Genomic DNA, 23,199 nt, shown 5'->3' with positions numbered 1-23,199 from the left:
TGGCTTGTTCTGTCCACTTTAACCCCTGATTATATGCTGTCATGCATGCGTATTGTTTGTGTTTGTGTGCATGTGTGTGAATGTTCCTTGACTGGTCTTCTGACTGACACCACTCTTGTGTCTTTCAGCTCGAGTAATAACAGCTTACCAGTTCAAGGGTGAGTGTCTCCGTGGAAACAGAGGGGTTTGATTGATGACTGACATTTGAAGGGTTAACAGGAGCGACTGCTTTTTTCTCTACTTGTCATAACTACAGCTCTCTCTAGCTTTAACCTATGCTCACACGGTCATGCTTTTTATTCGCCTATCCATCTCTCTCTCCTTCTCTGTTTTTCTCTTTGTGTGCTGCAGTAATAATGGCTGCAAATGCCAGTAGTGGTGGAAATGACTCATGCAGCTCATGCTGGCTTAAATCTTGTATGAGGGCTACAACTAAGCCTTAATCAAGGCCGCAGTAGAAAAAAATGAAAGTAGGGAACTGTTTCTTTGTATTCTTTGGTCTTTGTTGGCTCCTTTTCTGGGCATTCACGATACACCTGTTTATATTACAGTTGGATATGTAAACTTCTACATTGCATTTTTTATTTTAGTTTTATCAAGGGAATTACAAAAACAAAATGAAACAGCCAAATTCTCCATAATTTTTTTTCTCCCCATCAGTGATGGATAAGTGTAGGCCACAGCCTTTTACTGTGGCTACACTGAATGCCTAAAGTATGCATTTTCCTTCTATTATAATCAATGGAAGTGGCTACACCAGACATGAGAGTATGTGCCACGGAGATCATCTTCTATTTTTTTTCATCTTTGCGTGAGATGCATGCAGTTATTGTACACAGACATGGGTCATAAAGCGTTGGTATGTTTTTTGCAAGAAAAACTTCAGCATCCACCTTTGCCAGTAGTCCAGCAGCTGGTGGTTACTTAGCAACTTAACATTAAAAAAGTCTGGGGATGTGGGGATAGAGACACGTCTAGACTGTTGTTAGGTCAGCTATTTTGAAGTTTTATGTAAATTCACTTTAATTTACATTTTCATCAGGACATAAAACTGCATGTATAGAATCACCAGTCAAATCTGAGTTGAAAAGATGAAAAAAATGTTAAAAAACTTACATGACTTTGCCCAAAAATAAGGTTTTAAAAAGCGTTTTTCTCCAGGATATTATACTTAATAGTTATGCACTTACTGGCCACTTTATTGGGTACACTTTGATAGTACTAGCTTGGATAAAGGGGCAAAAGGGGCAAAAATAATCAGGTAGGCTGTGGCATTTAAACAGTGCTAAACTTGTACTGAGGGGAACAAACCGTGTGAAGGGGAGCTCCCCACACCATTACACCAACAACAGATTGAACCACAAAGCAGGATGCATCAATGTTTTTTGTTTTTTTCACATTAAATTCTGACCTACAATCTGAATGTTGCAGCAGAAATTGAGACTCGTCGGACCAGGCAAAGCTGAAAACAAAGCACCTCTTGTTTTGCCTGTTACTCACATAGGCCTATGCAAAACAATCTCTGCAGGTGTGGTTATTACTATGTTATACATTCAGTGTATTCACAGGGTTAGTTTGTGTACGATATGACACAGATCACACACAAGTAGTTTTTTCCCCTCATTCTTTTATCTTGATAAAATAACTGAATTTCAATTGTACATCAGAACATCCCAACATCATCAGTTTACATGTTCTGCATTGAGGTGATCATGATAAATAACCCCTCAAATACTATTACATTGAGTATAACTTTTCTTATTCTAGTGCTAATTACAGCTTTTAGCTAAAGTGCATTATCAGATCAAAATTTACCAGGCATAAATCCTTGAATTTTCTTATCTGTCACATAAATCCATAAAGTGATTGGATGAAAATCACTTTGGATTTTTGTTTTTTAATTTTCAATCAGCCTTCATCTTCTTTAACTCAAGTCTAATTTCTAAATCTTCCAGAATTACTTTTGGCAAAAACTGCAGAGAACCAGCAGAAACATGTTGTTTGCATTTGGAGATGGACACATGGAATTATAAATGTTGACAGAGTCAACTAATTGTGTCCATTGATTTAGATTTTTTTTCTGTGGTTGGGGAGTTATAACTGCCTGCTCTGCGATAAATCAGAATTTTAGTGCAAGTCCAAAATTATTCTCTTGCTCTTTGGTAACATTTGGACTCCGAAAATCTTAAATCAAATTTGATTAAGGCTAAACCAAAATTTCCCAGCATTACTGCATGTTATCTGGATTAAGCGTATGTAACTTAAAAACTGGGCTAAGAACTTCAAGATATATGTTAAAACTTTATTGGCTGTAGAAATCTCCTTACCATCTTTTGTCTTTCAGTTCTCGTCTGATCATTTCTCCCATATGTCCCTCATTCTTTTCTGATTCTCCCATCATTTTCTTCCACAGACCAAACATCTCAACATTGAGTAAAGGCAGTTCAGAAAATGGTCCTAAGATATTTCCTGACCTTTTGATCTCAGAGGCCATCCTGGCCTACTTCTTGCTTCTTCTCCTGGTGTGGTTCCTCAATCGTGAGTTTGAGATCAGCTACCGTCTCCATTACCATGGCAACGTCGAGGCTGACAAGCACCGCACCAAGATCCAGATGATGCGAGATCAGGCTGAGTGGTTACTCGGCAACATCATCCCCATCCATGTCGCTGACCAGCTCAAGGTTTTGTTGCCATTTAAATTAACTATTAAACTTGAACTTAATCGTCTAAATACTGATCAATAAACAAACATTTTCTTGTTTTGTGTTCTCTGTAATCAACCATTATCAAGCAAATCCTGGCTAAATACAGCAGTAGTAGTTTTATCAGATAATGGCAGTTTCATTTACAATGAAATCTCCAACAATAAAATCTAAACTCATTCTGAATCTCATGTATACACAAGTTCAAACTATTGACTACAGTTGAAGATAGTTCTCTCTTGTGAGTTCATCATAACGTGAGCCTCTTCTCTCCATATATTTCAGGTGACCCAGAGCTACTCCAAGAACCACGACAGTGTGGGTGTGATCTTTGCCAGTATTGTGAACTTCAGTGAGTTTTATGAAGAGAGCTATGAAGGTGGAAAAGAGTGCTACCGTGTCCTGAATGAGCTGATTGGAGACTTTGACGAACTCCTTCGCAAACCTGAATTCTCAAGCGTGGAAAAAATCAAGACAATCGGGGCCACCTACATGGCTGCGTCGGGACTGAACGTCGAGCAGATGGCTGAGAATGAATCGGATTCTCCGCATGCTCACCTCATGGCCCTTTTCAACTTTGCCCTTGAGATGATGGGAGTCCTGGATGATTTCAACAAGAATATGCTAGGCTTCGGGTTCAAGCTCCGGATTGGATTTAACCATGGTCCCCTGACGGCAGGGGTCATCGGCACCACAAAGCTGCTCTATGACATCTGGGGAGACACAGTAAACATTGCCAGTCGCATGGACTCCACCGGCGTGGAGTGTCGGGTGCAAGTGAGCGAGGAAAGCCATGCTGTGCTCAGTGCCATGGGTTTAGAGTTTGACTATAGAGGTACTGTGAATGTTAAGGGCAAAGGTCAAATGAGGACTTTCCTTTACCCAAAAAGTGGGGAAAGTATATACCAGGATCAAGCGGAGCAGGCTGTCAGAATTGGACCATCGTCCGTGGTATTACCTGTCAGTGAGACTTCAGTTGCCCAGCCTGTGGCTGCCCCTTCCACCTCTTCCACTCCTCCCTCCTCTCTTTCCACACTCTCTACTCAACCCCGATGTGCTATAAGGCCTCCAGGAGTAGGCCCTGAGCCTGTCTCAGTTAAGCCCACAGAAGTGAGGGAGGAAGGATATAGGGACGCTGGACAGCCCCCTGACACAGACGTTCACACCCCTCCCCATTCTGAACTAGGCCCAGAGCCAAGTGGTGGGCAAGGCCCCTCCCAGGTGCAGCCAGCTCCTCTCGCGCTTCAAGAAGAGGAGGATGAAGATGAGGAAGCGAATGAGCTAACTATACTCAATGAGGAGTTTTATGCTCGTCTCTGATCCCTTCTGTCTCCTCCCGTCTCCTCCCGCTGTCTTCTATTCCTCTTACTGCCCCCAGCTGCTGCCTCCCCAGGACTGATTACAGATGTTGGCGGGATGTCTTTTCCTTTAAGCAAGTGTCTTTGGCATGGAAGATAGACTGGTCACGTCAAAAACAAAACCAGTGGATGCAGTGGCTATAAGATTGTACTTGATGTCTTTCATGGGAGTGTTGCCTGAGTCCTGGGGCGGGTTTTACCTGTGTTGAGCACAGTAGTTTATGATGGCGAACGAGCTGAAAAGGGAAAGAGGGATTTGTTGGTGTTGTTGTTGTTGATGCTTTTGTTATTAAGTGCCTTCAGGACTAGAACAGTGAACAAAAATAAGAATACTGAACAAGTTTTAACAATGTTAGACTACAGAACAAGCTGTGGTTTCTTATTTCATGCTTTTATTTTGAATGCAAGTATTTCTTACAGAAATCATTATTGTTGTGCCATATCAACTGTTTTAACTTGATCAAAGTCCTGACCTTACTTAAGGGAAAATGATTTTAGATTTTATATAAGTGCCAATGCAGCATGACAGGCGGAGCTGGAAACTTTGGGAAGAATGAGGGAATCACATGAAGCAGTGTTAATTTATGTATTGTGCTTTGACATCAGGGCTTAATACAGTATTCATTTGTGCCAGAGTCTCACTTTCAAGGGACATGCAGGCTGCAGAGATTTTAGTTCGTGTAGCAGCTCAATGCACATTTTAAGCAAAGGTCTTGCACAGTGTTTTTCTTTTTTTCGACCACTTGTATTCAGTAGTTATTACCAATAAATAGCTTTTAAGAAACTTTAAACAGAGCTGAGAGAATCAAAACCACAAAATCTAATCAGACAAGGGACTATAGATCTGGAAGAAAGGTGGTTTTAAAAAGTGAGACCATCACAAATGCAGGAAGGCACTTTAAATATACTGGGATCTGTCTTTCAGGCATTAAACGCTCACCTCTCACACATGTCCAATTTTACAGGTAGTGTAAAATTGTCTCGATGCGAGCTAGCTGATATTTCAGCTTTTTCTTTGATCAGAACCACTCCTTTATATGGCGGGCTGCTTGGAAGACCAAATATCTCTCTGGTGATATTTTGTATTTTTGTTTTGACCAAATGAAAAGAATGAAGAGGAAGCCAGCAGCGTGTTGGCCTGTCTTTGAATACAGCCACTATCCCATTTGCTCCTACTGGAATCCTGATAAATAGCCAAAATACGAGAATCACTCTTTCAAACTACCATAAATTCAGCACTCCCATTTACCGCACTCACATCCACACCAACAACACAGATTTCACTCATTATTAATTATAAGAGAGTCCTAATAATGCTGGCAGGTAGTATGATACTTGCAAGTATTGCCAGTGCTTTAATTTTGTTTTCATTGGAGTCAGTAAGACAAATACAGAATATCACCATGTCCTCCGATGAGGTGAGCGCTTGATGCTCGAAGGATTTCAGGTGAAGTATAACTTTAAATGGGACTGTGAGGGACAATCACTGCGTAGTTCTTGGTCAGTGATGGGGTGGTCCACAGGCTGTTGGCGTCGGTGTCAATTTAGGGATGTGTGACAGTTTCCACAGTACTGTGTGTAAAACCTCAGACTTAAATCTTGTGACTTTTTTTTCGTTGCCTTCATTGCTAAAAGAAAAAAAAATTAAACAATGGTCAGTCCATCCGTGCAGATTACCCAACAGATCATTGTCATCTGCCTTTATCTTTGTGATTTGCTGTTGAAAGATTGGGACTTATTACCTTGATCCTGTCAGTGTTTTCACCAATCGGGGCCTCTACTGATTCAATAAAATTGTGCCACTTTAATTGAGTGATTATAGGTGCAGTGCAGCCTAATCTAGCTGATTGTTTGTGGTGCCTGAAAGTATGACTGTATTTTTTTTTTTCAGTTTTTGGTTTCCAGAAAGTTTTTTTCTTTCTTTTTTTTTTTTTTTTACCAAGCTGTCATTATGCTGAGGATAGATTGTGATTGTATATTTGAGAAAATTAATGGTCATTGTGTGCAGGTTTAGTTTCTTTTTTGATAAATTCCAGATATTTTTTTGTGCTGCTTTCCAGTTCTTTCCTCCTGACACAAACCAGCCATCTGGAAAAGTGTGGTGGCGCTCCCATTAAATCGCTTGCTCGTTTCCCGTTTCTCTTTCCTCACTTCGTGCTTTGTCTTTTCTCCTGAAAGCACGTGCTTCTCTCTTATATTTCCTAAGTGTGTGAGAGATATAAAGTTTTATGTCAACTCAATCATATAAAAAAGACAGAAATGGAGACAGTTTGCTATTGCCTTATCCATAGATTACTCATTTTCAGCTTTCACCACCACATGTTTTAAAAATGAGTCAGCATTTGGGTTAGATGGCCTTTCTCTGTTCAGAAATATGTCCACATGCAAAAATGCCAGAATGACAAGAAGGATGAGTTATGTAGCTGTCGGGACCTGTAGCAAAACATGTTTATTTACCTCTTTCACTAAGCTCTCTGGACATACACAGCCTGTGCCTTTTGAATGTGGACTATGTTTAATCATAGCATCAATTATCATAACCGTTGTAGCATTAATACCCTGAAAATCCAAAGAGGTTTCTCCAGAAGCCGTCACTGCAGACGCTGAAATAGTTAAGAGTCCTGCTTTTGTTGCCCAGAATCATTATTTTTTGAAAGATTTACACTACTTGTGCATTTTCTCCACTTGCTCTTGTTTGCCAGATCTAATGAAGCATAGCACACAATGTAACACAAACAAAGGAGACTATCGAGTATCAGCTGTGAAGGAAAGTTCACCGTCTTGTTGCCTTGCGTTGTTAGATGATCTATGGGATTTTCAGGCCATGTGCCTGCAGCCCTACCATGCACAGCAGTGACACTAACTAGCCATAGATCTGAGGTGGCGTAGGAAGAACTCCACAGGTTCATGGGTACACAACCTCTCCGGTAGCACTAATCTGTACACACACATATGAATAAAATATTACACGCTGCTGACTTATGTGACCTGGGGTGCAGTAGGGGGAGATGTGTGTGAGTGAGACTTGTTTGCATGTGAGTAGTTTCCTTCTTTGCTAGTCCTCTCCTTATTTTTAGTTTGATTCTGTACTATACTGTCATCCTATTTCATTTCAATGTCATTCTACATATATGTTAATTATTATGCATAGATTTCCAGTATTCAGGAAATTCAAATCACTAAGCTTTGCTCATTTAAGGTTACCTGAATACTGTCCTTATTTGACAGTGTATTTATAAATGATTTGTTTCAGTTTTGGCAGAAGATAGTTCTCCAGTTTAAAAAAGGATAAGTTCATGGCATTCAGTCATCTCTTTTTTTTCCTTTCTTTTCTTTTTGCAGAAGTGTGATTCTGCTTTATGACAGAGAAATAAGGGAAATACATAAAGGCATAGAGTGTCAGCACTTAAGCATCACATTGTCACTCATTTTAAATTATGTCAGCTGCACGTCTTTTCATTATAATTTGCAAGTAAATTCTACCCGTATGTGTTTTAAGTTACACTGGGACAGATTTTAAACAGTGTTGTTTGATTTGAAATGTATTTGTTTAATGTTCATGAATGAGATGTATAATGTACGTTTTGTGCACATTACCCATGTATCATTTATCAACACGTGATAGTAATCTGTACACATTTGCACAAAGCACTCAGTGTTTGTACATATGCAGTTATTTTGTCACATATGATTTTTTTATACATGTGCATGTGTCAGATTCTGTCCAAAAACAATGAATAAGAGACACATATTATCAGATTGATTTATTGTGTGTCTGTTTGCTTATGTGTGAGTTATATGACTTTATTCCTCTTTTTTTCAGTATGAGAGAAATAAATCTCCAAGCGGAAAGCTTGGACTGTCTAGCATACTGTGACGTGTAAAGTTACGTAGAGTTGAATTTCTGTGCATATAATGACTGATGACAGACTGTACTGTCATTTAGTTTTGCATTTGTAGAACTAAATAAGAGGTGAGGGAAGCAACTTAGAGATTCTCAAAAAGGCAACTTACAAATTGGACAGGTTTTAGGGAGGATTAGGCCTAACCTAAAAGGTCTCAAAATTGGAGACAGGGTTGTGATCTTTATCAGCAGCCAGCTGATGACTGAAGTTGGGGCACAGTTCATATTGACCAAGTGCATTTTAACTGCAAGAAGGTATGTTTTAATAATTTGTTGCAAACTGATAACAAAATTTAAAAGACAGTAAAATATGATTTAAAAAATGACGAATAAGTGGCTAGAAACTGAAAACTTTTGAGTATTTTTATTGTAGTCAAAAAAACTCCAATATCATGCAGAGATTCATATTTTTCCAGTTATTAAAGCAAATTCAGATCCTTGAAATGTACATTTTATATCTAATTTCTTTTTTCCAGAAAAAATCACGTGAGTTTGTAAAAATAAGGTAAAATATTTAAGTTTGCATTAAAACATCTTATAAATGATATTTCTTTTATATATTAATGTATATATTTTGCCCCAAGTTTACAAAAATAACTTAAAAGATAAGATCAAGTGGGTTGTAAAGTGCATGTGTGAATCACTGGTTGTGCTGTAGCGCCCCCAGCGGTCAGCGGTGATGGTGTTTTCACGTAGGGCGTGAATGCGCGGCCCCTCCCCCTCTACAGCCGATCTGGAAAAGAAAAAAAAACTTTTTTGTACCGAAGGAATCAACAGCCGCCATCTTGTCGTGGCTCGGAATTAGGATTTCGGTCCAACACTGGGTTTTACGTAGAAATCGAGCATCCTTCCCGTGGTATGACAGCGGCCTTCTGCCGAAAACGAAATCGTAATATCGCTTCGGAGACATTTTGTGCGAAAAAACGGGAATTGGATTGGTGGTCGTCGGGCAGAAAAGCTCCGTATATCTGATTTCCCCTTCAGAGTGCGGTGATTCAGCCCCTGTCGCCGTTCGGGAGCAGTATTGTTTACCGTGGGCAAGCGGAGAGCAGATCGTGACTTTCGAAGAGATTTGCAAAAATACGGCATTTTTATGCAATTGTGCATTTTTGTGGAGCTTCGCGCGATTTTTGCATGAAGAAATTTGACGTCACGCAAAATGGGTACTTTGAACATCTAGAAATTACGACTTTTCTCCCGGAATGCAGCAATCCACCTGATTTAACTGGATCGTCAGTGTGAGGCTCGATTTTTACATGGGGAATATTTTATTTTGGGGTATTTAACGATAATAATGTGGGTGTTGGGTGTTGGATTATCATGGGGTGAATGGCGGTGGCGAAGCGGGGCGCTATTGCATCTCTTTTAAAAGACACCGACTCTCACGGCGAGGAGTAGCTAAACGCTAACAGTTACTTTAGCTGGTAGCAGGCAATTAGCTAGCTATTAGCCAGTTAGCCAACGTTAGCAGGCTGCCAGCTTGCTAACGTGCTAACCGGGAAGGTTTTTGGTGATTGAACAACTTTCTACGTATAAGCTAATCAGAATCATCAACTTAAGCGACCGGCCAGGCAAGATTTCAACTATGGCTGAAAACCTGCTGGACGCCGGACCTCCACTCTCTAAGCGGCCGAAGCTGAATTCACCTGCCCTGTCAACGTCTGATGGACAAGGTAAAGGCCTCGATACTGTCGGCACACACAAACCCAAATGTAATGAACATTTGCACTTAAACTTCTCTTTTACTAATGGGCATTAAATCAGCCGATCCCATTGATGCAACGTTACACGTTATCCAGTCGGTTGGGTAGCAGTTACTGTGGTTTTACCGCAGTGTTGTGGTTTCATTCTGAGGTGAGCATTTACTGCACCTACCCTTAATACGCAAATGCCAGTCTTGGTACAGTCGCCTTGACTTCTGCAGCAAACCTTAACACAATACGATCAGCACAAGAACTCACCTGAGCGTCTAAAGTGGTCACGGCTACAACAACTCTAACTTTAAATTACCTGCAGCAAAAATAAAACTTCTGCTATCTTGAGAGGTGTTGCATTAGCTTTGCATTGCTGTACTGTAACGCTTTGAAAAACCACAAGACTAAAATGGCAATTATTTCTCGAATCAGGTGCAAGGTGGTGTTTTTTGTGGTAGCCTGACATTGCATTAACAGCAGGTACACATGGCATGATAGACCCACAGAGGTAACCTAGGCCCTAATTAGCTTAAATAATATTGTCTTCAAAATCACAAATCACATACCACTTAATGCCAATGTTTGTTCACCTGTTAAGACTAAGTCTGATGAAGTTTGCATCCATTTCCATTTATTTCAGGTACGATTTTAGGTGTGTGTAATCACGTGTCAGAGAAGAAAACGACTATTAACAGATACCATTTTGGTAGCTGTGCCCACTTGGTTCAGCTTGCGGCTATAAAACAACAACAAAAAAACAACCCTCACTCATCCCAATGGCCACTCCATCCATCCCTGAGCAAGCCTACATAGCCACACTCAGTCTGGATGGTGCTAGCTTCCTTTAACTTATTGAATTCTTGCAGAGAGTGCAGATATGGTTATAACGTCACATATCTCAGCAGACGTGGGCACTGCTGAAAAAAAATGTGTAGGAATGCAAGATAGAAATCTGTATGTGGCTCTGAGTATTGGAATTTGAGTGATTAGGAAATGCCTGTCTTGTATCTGTCATTTCTTGTAATTGGAAAGCAAAGATTGGGGATGTGAGTTCCCACCTGGCCCTAAAAAATCATTTTTATTATAAAACAAGACTAGTGCTTATTTTAAATCAACTTTTTGACTTGTTCTTCCAAAGTTGATAGCTGAAATTATAAAGTCATCTGGAGACTTAAAAAAAACCCTTGAGTAACGTGTCTTTTTCTTTCATCTGATTGACTGCGTGTTTTTGTTGAGGTGCTTCATGGGCCCTTAATGAAAACCTGAGTTATTGCAGCACTCTTAACCTGTCTGCAGTACTGTGTGGTAAAGGTGGAGTAGCTGAACTGCATTTCTGCAGCGCTCGCTGTTTCTGTGATGGGAAAATGTTGCTCCTGGTGTGAAGATACAAAAATGAGTTAATTTCATATCTTCAGCATAATCAGAAAGTAATGTATGCTTTACATGCAGAAGCACCCCGAATTACAGTTAAACTAGGGCTCGGCAATTAACCAATTTATAATTTCAATTCCTGATTTTGTGTTTCAGTGAAAACAAAGTGTTGGGGATAAAACAGTGGCCCTTTTAAACTTATTTTGACTGCAAAGGTCTCTCTCTCTTTCTTATTTTTCTCCCTTGTGCTGTACATGAAGCACAAACCTTTCATTTATAGTGCATATTTTTGCTGTTTGGTTCACTTCACGCCACAATGACATTTTAGCTGGAGCCCAACGTTAACAGCATCTCTCTAGAGTAGTTAAAAATCTCAATGTTTCCATTGGTGAACTTGTTGAATGATCATTAGCGGTTACATTTTTCACTGTATCAATCAAGGTCCTTCACCTGATCTGTTTTCTGTGCAACAGTTACACTTCCAAACATCCCCTGGGGATTTTTCACAAGTTTACAGGCTTTACGGTCAAGAATACCCATTAGTCTGGGCCTAACATGTACTACCAGACTCCCATGTGTCCTTCCTGCTCCCTTTGCCCATTGTTTTGGTTTTAATTTTTTTTTTTTTTTTTTTTTTTTTTTAAATTTAAACATATGAAAGGCTTCTGTGAAAATACACTGCATCCAAAATCCTTTTGATGTGGGTAAAAACTCTGACGTACTGTATTAATCAAAGTCATCTTGATTATGATTTTTGCTGTAATCGAGGCACATTAGATTACCACGTAAAAGTCCTATTTGTTTAGCTGGTGTCTTGTATGTTTGCTTTTTAACCAAGAACTGGAACTTTAGGGCCCAGAAAAGAAACATTAAACTAATGTGTTTTGCAACGGTATTGTTTACAGTGTGTGGTACAGTAACATGTTGGAAACAAAAGAAAGCTGTTTTTAGTGTAGATGCCATTAAGCGTAACTCTTGGCCCTCTGTTAGTGAAGTGCTGCTATCAAGCCTTGAGCTGAGGATTTTTGTTTTGACCACCTTTAGCGTTTTTGAGACCAGACCAGACTTGACTTGCAAGCAGCGAGTTTGACTGTCAATCCATATGACTGACAAGTTGCTAACTAATAGGCATATCCTGGATAATCCTCCTTTCTAACTCTTAGAATGACCATAATTTACACAATAAAGTGACTGAGCCCTTAAAATGATCACCAATTTATGTTTACTATGAAAGATAGCCATGGGATTTTTTTCTTCTTCTTCTTTTCTGCCAAAAAAAGTGGAAGTCTTTTGCGACTTTGGGGTCTCCCTGCTAACCATTAAAAAGAATCAAGGCACTTTTGTTTTGACTTTACTCTCACACTTGGTTGCTCTTTTTTCCGGCTGTGGATTAGGAAAACAAGACCTAGGACAGCAACGCTTAAAGTTGGGACATGTGTGACTAGTCAGTTAGCTGTTGAAATGTGGCTACTACTGCTAGTCAGCGCCAGAAATATTAGCTGGGTTAAATGGCGTCTAGCCATTGAGTAGTGCTGCACATTTCTGCTGCTAATGCAAGTAACAATAATCACAGTGGTTTAGAACCATATACAGTGCAGAACATATTTTAAATTTCATATGATTGGAGTTCATTCCAAGCCGAAATACTGATGCGGTTTACGCCGTCATTAAAGGCATTACATATATAATCTGTCAAAAAGGTGTATGGATTACTAAATTTGTGGTATTTATTATTTGCTGACTTTAAGCCCAGCCTCACGTTCTACATGTAGCCAGAAAAAATAGTTTTCCTGTGTCTGTCATTTGCCTCATTGTTTGATTTTGTCAAGTCTCCAAGAAAAATGAGCTGGAAGACCTTTCAGGAACAATGGCAGTCACAACATCAGTGCTTATAAATTACAGCAGCTATCACACATGACAGAGGCACCACATGTCTGTAATCAATCAGTAAACCTGCCACGCCCCCTCTTTATACTTTTTGCCAGTTGCAGTTGGGACTCAAGGGACCCCCATGGGACAGTGCAGGGCAGCAGTAACATCAGCTGTAAATTACTGCAGATAAAGAGCTGGCTTTCCCTCTTTAATGACAATCATGCCTGGAGCTTTATATGTGGCACCCATCTGCCCTAACATTTGGCCTTTTCCTCGTTTCCTTTTCCTAACATATAGCCTGGTTTCTTGTATGAGGAAAAATGGCCAAATTTTAAAATGAAATGACAGCACTAACATACACTGTTGTTCTCCTTGTGATGTCTATATGCGTGAGCAGTACTATTTAAACCTTTGTAGAGATGGGAATTGAGAACCAGTTCCAGCTGAGATCTGTTTCCAAATTGTTCACTTAATTGCAATCATATGACTCCATGATGTATGTATATATATTTTTAATCACTGCTGGCATGTTTTTCTGTCTCATACAGTGCAAAATGTTAATGTCAAAGTTATGGTGATGAGGCTTTTCCACACCTAAGATGAATGGAAGTCATCTTTTTTTTTTCTCTCTCTCATGGAGAAAACTGGCTAAGATGAAAAGTCAAACATATAAGCAGAATCAGTAATGGTATTTGTCTTAGCGTTATCCACACCCTTAATAATGGCAGCTGGTAAGGAAGCAAGACCAGAGTATCGGATGGTACAATTTAGTTTTGTTTCACAGTGGACAACGGGTCAGAAAAAATCAGTTAAAAATGGTTTTAATAAAGAAAACAATTTTTGCAGTTCAGTGATTGGTAGAACATTCTCTTTATGCCTGTAATCGATACATGTAGTCAAGTATTTCGTGCATTTAGGGAGGTTTTTTTTTTTTATTTTTATTTTTTTTTAGTTGCTGTAGCAGAACAAACACGTGCCCCCGTCTTTCTATTAAGGCCATCTGTCACCCCACAGAACCCTTTTCTACCCCTTTTATCCACAAAAAATGGTGGTTTTGCACACAGGTTATATTACGATATCTTTAACCTTTTGACTTATTTTAATGAAATAAGTTTTTTTGAATTCATTGTTAAAGATTCATAGTCACCATATTTTTATTCTAACGTCCCTGTGGATTTTCTCATGTTTTTAGTGATAACTTTTCTCTCTGTAAATATGTAGGTTGGGCCTCAGGATATCTGTGTCTGTCTTAAGTTAGGAAAGCTGAAATTTGTGCTGAAACCTAAGAAAAATTAATATTTGATACTTGTTCGCATCTTAGTTCTGTTCCAGTTGTCAGTCAAAGATTTGTCAGGGACCTCCTGACCCTCATACATCCAGTTTCTTGCTCGCTTCTGATCAAATGGCACTTCTAATATCTAAAAGGACAGGCAGTAAGCTCGCAATGCAGCCACTGATTGAGGCATTTATCCCTGCGCCTTGGGCAACCAGAGAAATCATGAGAGAAAGATGGCGAGGATCAGCAAAATGGATAAAGGCAGATGAAGGGAGTTAGTACGACCAACCTACTGCTTTTAGCTGACTTAATAGGCATTTTAAAAAAAAAAAAGGGCTACATGGTATTTTAAATGCCACTCATTATTCATGTCTGTGCTTGTATTTAAGCTTAAACAGACCATTTGACTGTTCTATTTTTGCTAATTTTACTTGGAACAACTTTAGCTTCATGAGGTAGAGAAGAGTTAGACTGAAGCTCAGTATGTGTTTTGTGTTTGCAGAAAACCTAGAAAACTAAACTAATTAAATCCCCAAGAGGAAGTAGGAGTACTTTAGGAGCTCCACATGACTATAATTTTACCAATGGATGACGTTTCTGGTTGTATTTTCTTAAGACAAACAAAATCCACTGAGTGGCTTTAGAGGTGAACAATACTATCTCTTCCTGATGATTCAAGCAAGCCAAACTAACAGATCACTGAATCATATTGCAACCACAAATGATGTAATGAGAATGCATTTCTAAACTGAGTGCAGACTTCAAAAACTCAGTTTCCTCTGTTGTCATCAAATCCCCCCAAAGCAACCAGCCAAGAGGAAACACACCTGTGGGTCAGATATCATGTATCCAGATGCAGATTCCATGCAGGTGTAAATGGATCTTAACTGCTGTTGCTAAATTAGTTGGTAAAAAGACAAAGGTCTTTTCACCGTAGATGAGATGAATATGTAATAATTGGTATTTGTTAAAAATGGGGAGAGAAGAGAAGTCTTCCTGTTACAGATCCACATTCACTCCCTACCAGAGACAAAACTGAGTGTGCTTTAGATAGAAGAAATTCAGCATAGACCAAACATTTCCTGCCGCTCTACATTGAAAACCCCCCCAAAAAAAGTTTTTCTGGCACTAATTGGCAAAGGAAGCAACATTAAAAGTCTAGTTGACTAGTTGCATGCACACTTATTGCTACTGCCTCTTGGGATAATTTGATATCTAGTTAATGCATTGGACTTAATAAAATGAAGTGTCATTATTACTCTGCTCTTAAAATTTACTTGCGCCTCTTAGCTGTACTCTGCTTTTTTCTTTTATCAGTATGTTTGTGCTTGCCTTCAATGTAGAAACTGGTGATTTCAGCCACCAGCACATGTTCAGACAAAGGAGAGAAGACACTTCAGAATTTGCTTTAAATGACAATTCTCATACGGCTGAGTACTAAATTCAGCCAACAGTCATTTTCATGTTCTCTGTTTTTGACCTGGCGCAGGCTTGCTAAGTGGACTGTAAACAAAGTTATTGCAGTTTGACTATTGTCTGTAATAGAGGCTAGTCTCGTGTTAATCATGAAGGTCTGTAACTTCTCTTGACAATTTTTTTTTGAGTCTCCGGGCAAAATCAGTATTTATTTACACAGGGAAGACATTTTCCTCTGCTGTTCTTTCCAACTGTTGTTATAATGGCATACTTTCTTGGAGCATTTATTACTGCAAAAAGGAAACTTATGGTAAGAGTCCCTTTCCACTATCAAGTGGATTTGTTTCGCTATTCACCATATTATATTGAGCAACAATTAAGAGAAGCCATGTTGCACCTGTCACTCTCGAGACCATACGCACATGGCTTTAGGGCAAGATGAGAGAAATCTCCAGGCGGGACCACTGCTGGGGCTGCTTTTGTAGATATTTATAGCCATTACCTCAAGACAGTAGCCATTACCCTCCCAAGTCAGCTATGGGAGGATATAAAGGAGCTTTATGAATGAATTTGTGAAAAGTTGACAAACTGATTTGTGTGTATCCACTGTTGAATAAATGAAGCACATTGTTTCTCCAGTTACATATTTTTGTTGTTATATTTGCACTCATGTAAATGAACCTTCTTTATCTGTGGATGTTTGGTTTTCTTCTGGCTTTGAGACAGTGAAATGATGTGGAAAGTGAAATGTAATCGACATTCCCATGTGAACATTTTGATGTGAATTCTCTGGATGGTTATCACATCAATTCGCACACTGGTTTGACTTTATGCAGACTTTGTCCAAGGGAGCTTTTATTGTAAAGTCCAATTTAAACTTTTGCATTTCCACATACAGTTCCATGGATTATGTCTTTAAAAAACTTAAGGGCTGCAGTGCATATGTTAAAACAGTTAATGCCCCACCTTCCCCCTCCTTATGGTTGGGGTTCCCCAGACTGCATGTGGCCATACCCAACCAAAACATTGCTTTGCATTTTTGGTATCCAGCCAACAAGCTTAGGGGCAAGGTTGGGGTGTGTGTGTGTTTGTGTTTAGATCTCCATTTTGAAATGAAAAATGCAATGCCAGGCCTCAGCGTATGTAGTTGAAGTGAATACAGCTGCTTGGAGAGCATCCATGTGCCTGCCTGATAGACAGCATGGGCTGAGAGGAGTGAGGGAGAAAAAGATGGATTGTCCCTTCAGCCTTAAACAAGCTTCCTCCACATGGAGCACCTGCGTGCCTGATGCCGGGGACAGACAGCGAGCTAGCAAGGCAGATCTGCAAGCCTGTGTTTACTCAGGGAAGTGTGTAGGCCAAGTGCCCTCATTAAAGCCGGGATCCTGACTGAATCTCAATGAAGACATCCAGCAGCAATGCTCAGTCCTGTAGGATTAAGGTCCTGTTCATCGTATACTGAAAAGTGATTTGCTTAACAGTGCATTTCATACAGTGATATTTCTTGGCTTTTATTACTTTCAGTTGCACAAATTCAGTAAATTGGTGCTTTTGTGGAAGATAGACCATTGCATACATTCCAGTTATGTCCTCCACTATTTACACAAGACCAACAAACAGCTCCACAACATGCCTTTGAAGAAACAAGTTAGCGGAATAAGATTATAGGTAATAGTTCTACTCTCATCAGGCATGTTGTACTGATAAGGCAAGTTAATGTCACTTATAGAGGGAAATGAAAACTGAGAGCTGCAGGGTTCGAAGCATGTTTCTTTGGTGATTTTGTGCCATTAGGTGAACTTGTGATCAAGACTGTGCAAAAGTGATCTACAGTTTGTCCAGAGAGTTGATTTTTCTTAGTGATGCGAAGCTGTAAGGCATGCACAGCTCCTGTGCTTTTGTCACCATGTTAATCACGAATTCTCAAACAAATCGTGGCTCCCTAGGCTCTCACCATTATGCTCACACCTCTGGATGGTGCGACACAAATATTCCTACGCCACCCAGCAGGAACCCCGAGTGCTGCTGGATTCTCTTGTCACACTGTGTTTGTCAGCCAGTAGCAATGCTTTATCACGGTTTATGCTTATTTTGTCTTGCACTGCAAGGGACAAGGCCACAGTGCAGCAGCAGTTAGCATGTTGGCTCATTAATATTTCATAATTAGAATGTTTGTGAACACTTGGACTGAGACCAAGGGTCAACTGAGGAGTAAGAGCCTTTTTTTTTTTCTTTTTTAAACACAGCAGGATTTTTCATGGCTTAGCCTTTGGGTGGTGATTACAGTCCATTAACTAAATGTACTGAATCTGTTATTTGATAAGAATCATGTTTTTCTCCTTTTCTGATAATTTGATAAGGAAATGCCTCTGATTCTCATAAAAATGAAAACCATAACTGACAAAAATGGTTACAAAGTTTTATTACCATGCTGGCTATTTTTCTGCTCTGGTTGGAATCTTTATGGTGGGGACTCAAAACTGTTAAAAAGTAGAAAAAAATCTTCCCAGTGTCATGTGTTGCATTGTAGAATCAGTTGCCAGCGGTAGATGAGAAGATCTAGATACTCCGGTACTCAGTGATTCGAGTACTGGCTTATTTGAAGCAGAGAAGAATGAATGCTTGGCACTGATTCACATGGTTGTATAAAACATTTTGTGACATTTTGCTTCTTTCCCTTCTCATAGATCTTGGGTCACTCTCCTGGGACGATTTAGAGAATGACCTTCCAGATGAGTTGATCCCCAATGGAGGTGATATTAGCCTGATGGGCGGGATGCCTTCAAATGGTGGAGCAGCACCTGGAGCTGGCGGACCAGGAGGCACCCAATCAGGACTTGGCGGCGGCAGTGCCTCTGTCGTCCCAGATGCAGCAGCCAAGCACAAGCAGCTCTCAGAGCTCCTTCGGGCTGGTAGCACTTCTAATATAGGCACAGCTAGCCCTCAGCCAGGCAGCATGGGGCCACAGTTAGGAGCACCGCTGGGTAAGAGCCCTCTTGGCCAGGGCTCCCCCAACAACCACCCGTCCCCTCAGGCCCAAAAAGCGGGAACCCCAACTGGAGTAGCAGGACAGAACAACAACAATAATACTGCAACTATGGGCTTGAACACAACTGGGTTCAGTCCGGCAATGATTAACAACAACCAGGGCCATACTGGACTCCTGAACCAGGGAGGACAACCGCAGCCTGGGCAGGTTATGAATGGTGGCCTCGTACCTGGAGCTGGGAGAGGACGTGGGGCAGGGGTAACAGGCATGCAGTACCAGGGACAGACAATGCAGGGAACTGCAACAGGACAAGGAGGATCAGGTAGTGCACTGGCAGAGACGCTCACACAGGGAGGGCAACAGATGGGAGCTCACACTACCCTCAGTACTGCTCAGCAAGCAGGCAACATGAACAAGGTGAGTGACAGTTGACTGAAAAGCTTGTTAATGTCATCATTTTTGCATCTTGTCATTCTGGCCCCAGTGCATGCTGTGATCCTTGATTAATTGACGCTAACATTTAAGCCAGTAAAATTATTTTGTAGCCCCCCCCCCCCCTTTAAAGCTATGTGCAGGCGGGATTTGTTGAGCCTGGATAGGATTACTATGCACAAATGTTCGCACTTATTTGGGTGTGAAAGCAACATCATTGGACAGAAACAACCTTTTATGTGATCACCTTGTGGAGCTTTAAAACTGTGCTCAAGGATTTTTTTTTTTTTTTTTTTTTTTTTTTTTACTACAGTGACACAGCAGAAATTAAAACTGCTCTATGAAGTTTATGTTGTAAACAAACAAAGGTTTTGTTTCTCGAAATATATGGCATGTCTTTAAAGATCCACCACAAAACCATGGTAAATGTTCTGCTACCTCAGAAAACCTCTGTTTTAAAGCATTTTATGTGTTTGTGTCTTTCTCTTCTTCAATTTGTTTGGCACATACTTAAGGTCTATGCTGTTGATTTTCATTAATAATCTTTTCAGTGGATAGAAATATAAATCACATTAAAAACTCCTCTGAAACACCTTCAACTAAATTGAATTGAAATTGCTGCTTTTTTTTTTTTTTAACTTTAACTCCTTTTTTTAAAATATTTTTGATGGTTATCCGTTTGACCTGTCAGTGCAAATTAGGGTGATTTTTATTTTTAGAATCTCATTCACAATTTATCTTGTAAAATATGGAGAATCGTTCAAATTTCCTAAAATTTGCGGCAGCTCCTTACTGAAAAGGAACTAGCATTAAATGAGGTCTATGTAATTATATATTTGTATTGCATTTTATTTCAGTTGATTTTTAATAGAAGACATCTTACATTTTCCTTATTGCCCAACCTCATTATAAATGTTGTTTAACTTTGCTTTGTGTAGCAACTTCTCATAAATGGCAAAGTTACAAATCTAGACTCGTGGAATTAGCAGCTCGCAGTTATTCTCAAATTATGTAGGACACGGTTTGGTTTGCATAGACGGAGTTATTTTGAAATGCTTTTCGTACATCTGAAAAAATGACTAGAGCTTAGCTTTATATAGCTTTAAATTGGCTGTGTAATGAGATGGAGATACATTACATGCCTTACTTACATCATCTCAAATGACTTTTTTACATTCAGTATAGCAACACACCAAAGCTTTTGTTATCATTGATTAGGAGCTTAATTGAAGCTCCTCCTCAACACACACTCCAAATTGCTTTTTGGGATATGTGTGATGAAGGTAGGCATGAGTGCATCTGTATCTACACTTCGCTAGTCATGTCTATGGTTCATCTAAACAGTTCTTTCTTCCAGTCCACTTGTTTATAGTCTTCTAAGCACTCAAAAAATGCATACTCCACTGTTGGCAGGGAACTGGTATGCTGCTGTCAACTGTTCAGTTGTTGTTAAGATTAGTCTAGGGATGCATAATTATGTGTGTGTGTCTATGCGAGAGTTTATTGTGTCATTTGCGGCTTACACGTACACTTGTCACCAATGTGGTTTTGCAGGAAATCACTAGGAAGCCATCTATTTAACTGGCTGTGTCAAAGCCAAGACACCAAATTTGTTCTTAACCACAACACACATACACAGAAGCTCCAGTCTCCTGAGAAGAGACTTACTGAGATAGTGAATGTGTGTGTCGAGTCATTCCCAGCGTCTGTAGACACGATTTAACCACAGAAACAATTAAAAGCTGATGTCGAAGTAACAGCGATGGGGCTGTCAGCATTTACAGAAACAGGCCCCTTTTTTGTGTGTGTGCCTCTGTCTGGGATTTTTTCCTGCACACATTTTGGTGCCTCCCACAGCCAGTTAAGGCCAAGAAAAATCAAAAGCACCTAAATGATTGCAATTGAGACTAATGTAAACCGGGCATTGCTTGCAAGCTGTTTTGCAACCTGTTTAACGTATCCCAGTTTTATAACCAAAGTGTTCTGACAGAGTCACTATTCACATGTTTAAAAAAAAAGCCTAGAATGATCTTTGATTTCATAGTTTTGTTCTGAATCATTATTTTGCATGAGAATACAGATGAAGCTTGCTGAAGCTTCCCGTTAGCAGCTACACTGACAGTTTGTAGCCCTCAGGTCAAGAGCTGAGGTTACACAGTTAACGGCTTCATTTTTCAAATGCCAACTTTCTGGAAGGGGAAAACGGGAGCTACACCTGAGCGGTCTACACAGATGTTCTGCAGGTTTAAATATAACACACAAACTTGGGGTGGGTTTTTTTGGTCATAAGTCATACAAACTGGTTCTAGCTGCCCCTCATAATTAAATTATGGGCCAGTTCACTTTAAGTCAAACTACAAAACCCTACTTGGTAAAAAAAAAAAAATTGAAAGTTTTTGTTGACAATGCGGAGTGTTAGGTCTAACTTTTAATTTAAAAAAAAAGAAAAAAGAAAGAAAACCTTATTTTTACACCTTATGGCCAAATATGAATCATAGCTCAGCGTGTCTAATCGTATAGGGTTTGTGTTTAATCTCTTTACTTATAGTAATTATTAACAACTAAATGTATAGTTTCCTTTAAGATAACACAACACAGACTCATTGTGGGCTGGTTGCATTTATGGCCATGCGTAGTCACCCACTCGAGGCCCGTTCAGAGCCAGGAGAAACCTTGTCCGTGTGCATGTTTTAGGCTCAGCTGGTCCTCTGTGATTATCATGTCACCAACTGCTCTGAAGGAGAAAACCACCAGACCCATTCTTTGTGTGCGGCTTCCTCTATTGTCCTTTAATCGCAGGTTGTAAATCTCTTTCTGGCCATTTGTGTTGGTGAGAGCTCCTTACCGCCACATGCTCCTTTTGTTACTGTATACGCATGAGCACTCGCCCAGCCTTCTCCGGCTTATTGGGTGGCTGCTTACCATTTCAGTGATGCAGAGAAAGACAGGTATTGTAAACCACTTAATAAGTTGAAATGACAGAGGCGGAGTACACTTGGGATGAAGGAGGGAGGCCAGCTCAGCTGAACAGTCTCGCCTGGCAGCAACGCGGTGAGATGATAGTTGGCAACTGTCCTGCCTGTCGATGTGTGGAGTGTGTCAGAGAGCGGGGGACTGAATGGAGAGAGTGAAACGAAGGGGGTGGGTGTGTGTCCGTCTGCTCAGCTGTGTTGAAAGCCTGCCAGTGTCTGGTCGTCTCAGCTGGGTCTTTTTTATCTGGTCTGTTGGAGCGGTGTCAACAGCCTGAGGGGGATACAGCCTGGCCTGGCATGGCAGAGTCTGGTCTGGTCTCCCAGCAGCTCTCTAGATGAGAGAGCAGCAGCAAGTTAATCAGTGTATAATGCAAGGCACTAACAAGGATTTTATTCTCTCCAGCGGCACACATCTTAATGTATGCACTCAGACTTCTTGAGCGTGAGCGCTTTTTTGGTTTGGATGTAGTTGGATTTTTATAAACCCTTCAGTCAAACTTTGAAACTTATGACAGTCATGGCTGCTGTATTGGAGTGCTGATTTGGTTTGCTGTGCTCTCTGTTTAAGGCTCTGCTGACAGCTGTTTGGTTTATCTAGCCCATTCAAGTAGATTAAGTTGTGAATGCACTAGAGCTGCAACGATTCGAGTAATCCGATAATAAAAAATTCTCGATAAACATTCTTTGCTTCGATGCGCCGTTTAACACGTGGCTTTGAGTTATTTTGCCCACATTTGTGACGGAAAACAGACCTGCAATAGAAACGTATTTATGACAACATTAAGCCCACACAGCCCCCAATTTTAAACAAAAACCAATAACACAACAGCAGTGATGATGACACTGGCACAGTTTAATGTGGAACTGGAGTCTGTTTACACACCGCGAAGATGTACTCACCATTAAAATATTTAATGGGAGGGGGGAAAAGATGGGGGTGGGGCATGTGGTGTACTGGACCAGATTAATTTAAAAGCTTTGGGAACATTTTTCAGATTAAAAGTGAAGTAATCAAAGATATTGTGTTCATTAAATTGTAATAATATGTAAAAACATGAAAAAGGCATTTTTCACAAGCCCAAAAAAATGGACACGGACCAGTAAAGCTCTGGACACTGAATTATTATTAATATTAATTAACATCTAAACCATTATACATCTGTTTTCAGCAGCACAGAAACTTTGTGTCAGAGCGCAGGACAAACTTCAGAAT

At 40.1% G+C, this 23,199-nt stretch overlaps 2 protein-coding genes across 4 annotated transcripts in view; both read left to right on the top strand.

Annotated features, from left to right (window-relative positions):
- The window catches only part of LOC100710254 (adenylate cyclase 9), a 42,802-nt gene extending 34,875 nt beyond the window's left edge, over window positions 1–7,927 (top strand). The window contains exons 9-11 of one of the 2 annotated variants that reach the window (XM_005454804.4): window positions 129–158; window positions 2,414–2,681; window positions 2,988–7,927. In XM_005454804.4, the coding sequence (XP_005454861.1) occupies window positions 129–158; window positions 2,414–2,681; window positions 2,988–4,022 (1,333 nt within the window). In that variant the 3' untranslated portion in view covers window positions 4,023–7,927. The remainder of the gene's footprint in view (window positions 1–128; window positions 159–2,413; window positions 2,682–2,987) is intronic. The other variant, XM_005454805.4, reaches the window with a different exon arrangement.
- A 780-nt stretch (window positions 7,928–8,707) lies between these two features.
- Window positions 8,708–23,199, top strand: part of crebbpa (CREB binding lysine acetyltransferase a) — a 39,001-nt gene continuing 24,509 nt past the window's right edge. For both annotated transcript variants that reach the window (XM_005454802.4, XM_005454801.4), the window contains exons 1-2: window positions 8,708–9,637; window positions 18,281–18,999. In XM_005454802.4, the coding sequence (XP_005454859.1) occupies window positions 9,550–9,637; window positions 18,281–18,999 (807 nt within the window). In that variant the 5' untranslated portion in view covers window positions 8,708–9,549. The remainder of the gene's footprint in view (window positions 9,638–18,280; window positions 19,000–23,199) is intronic.

Source organism: Oreochromis niloticus, linkage group LG6 (assembly GCF_001858045.2).
Source record: "Oreochromis niloticus isolate F11D_XX linkage group LG6, O_niloticus_UMD_NMBU, whole genome shotgun sequence".
Lineage (NCBI taxonomy): Eukaryota > Metazoa > Chordata > Actinopteri > Cichliformes > Cichlidae > Oreochromis > Oreochromis niloticus.
This window is presented reverse-complemented; position numbering and strand designations above follow the sequence as displayed.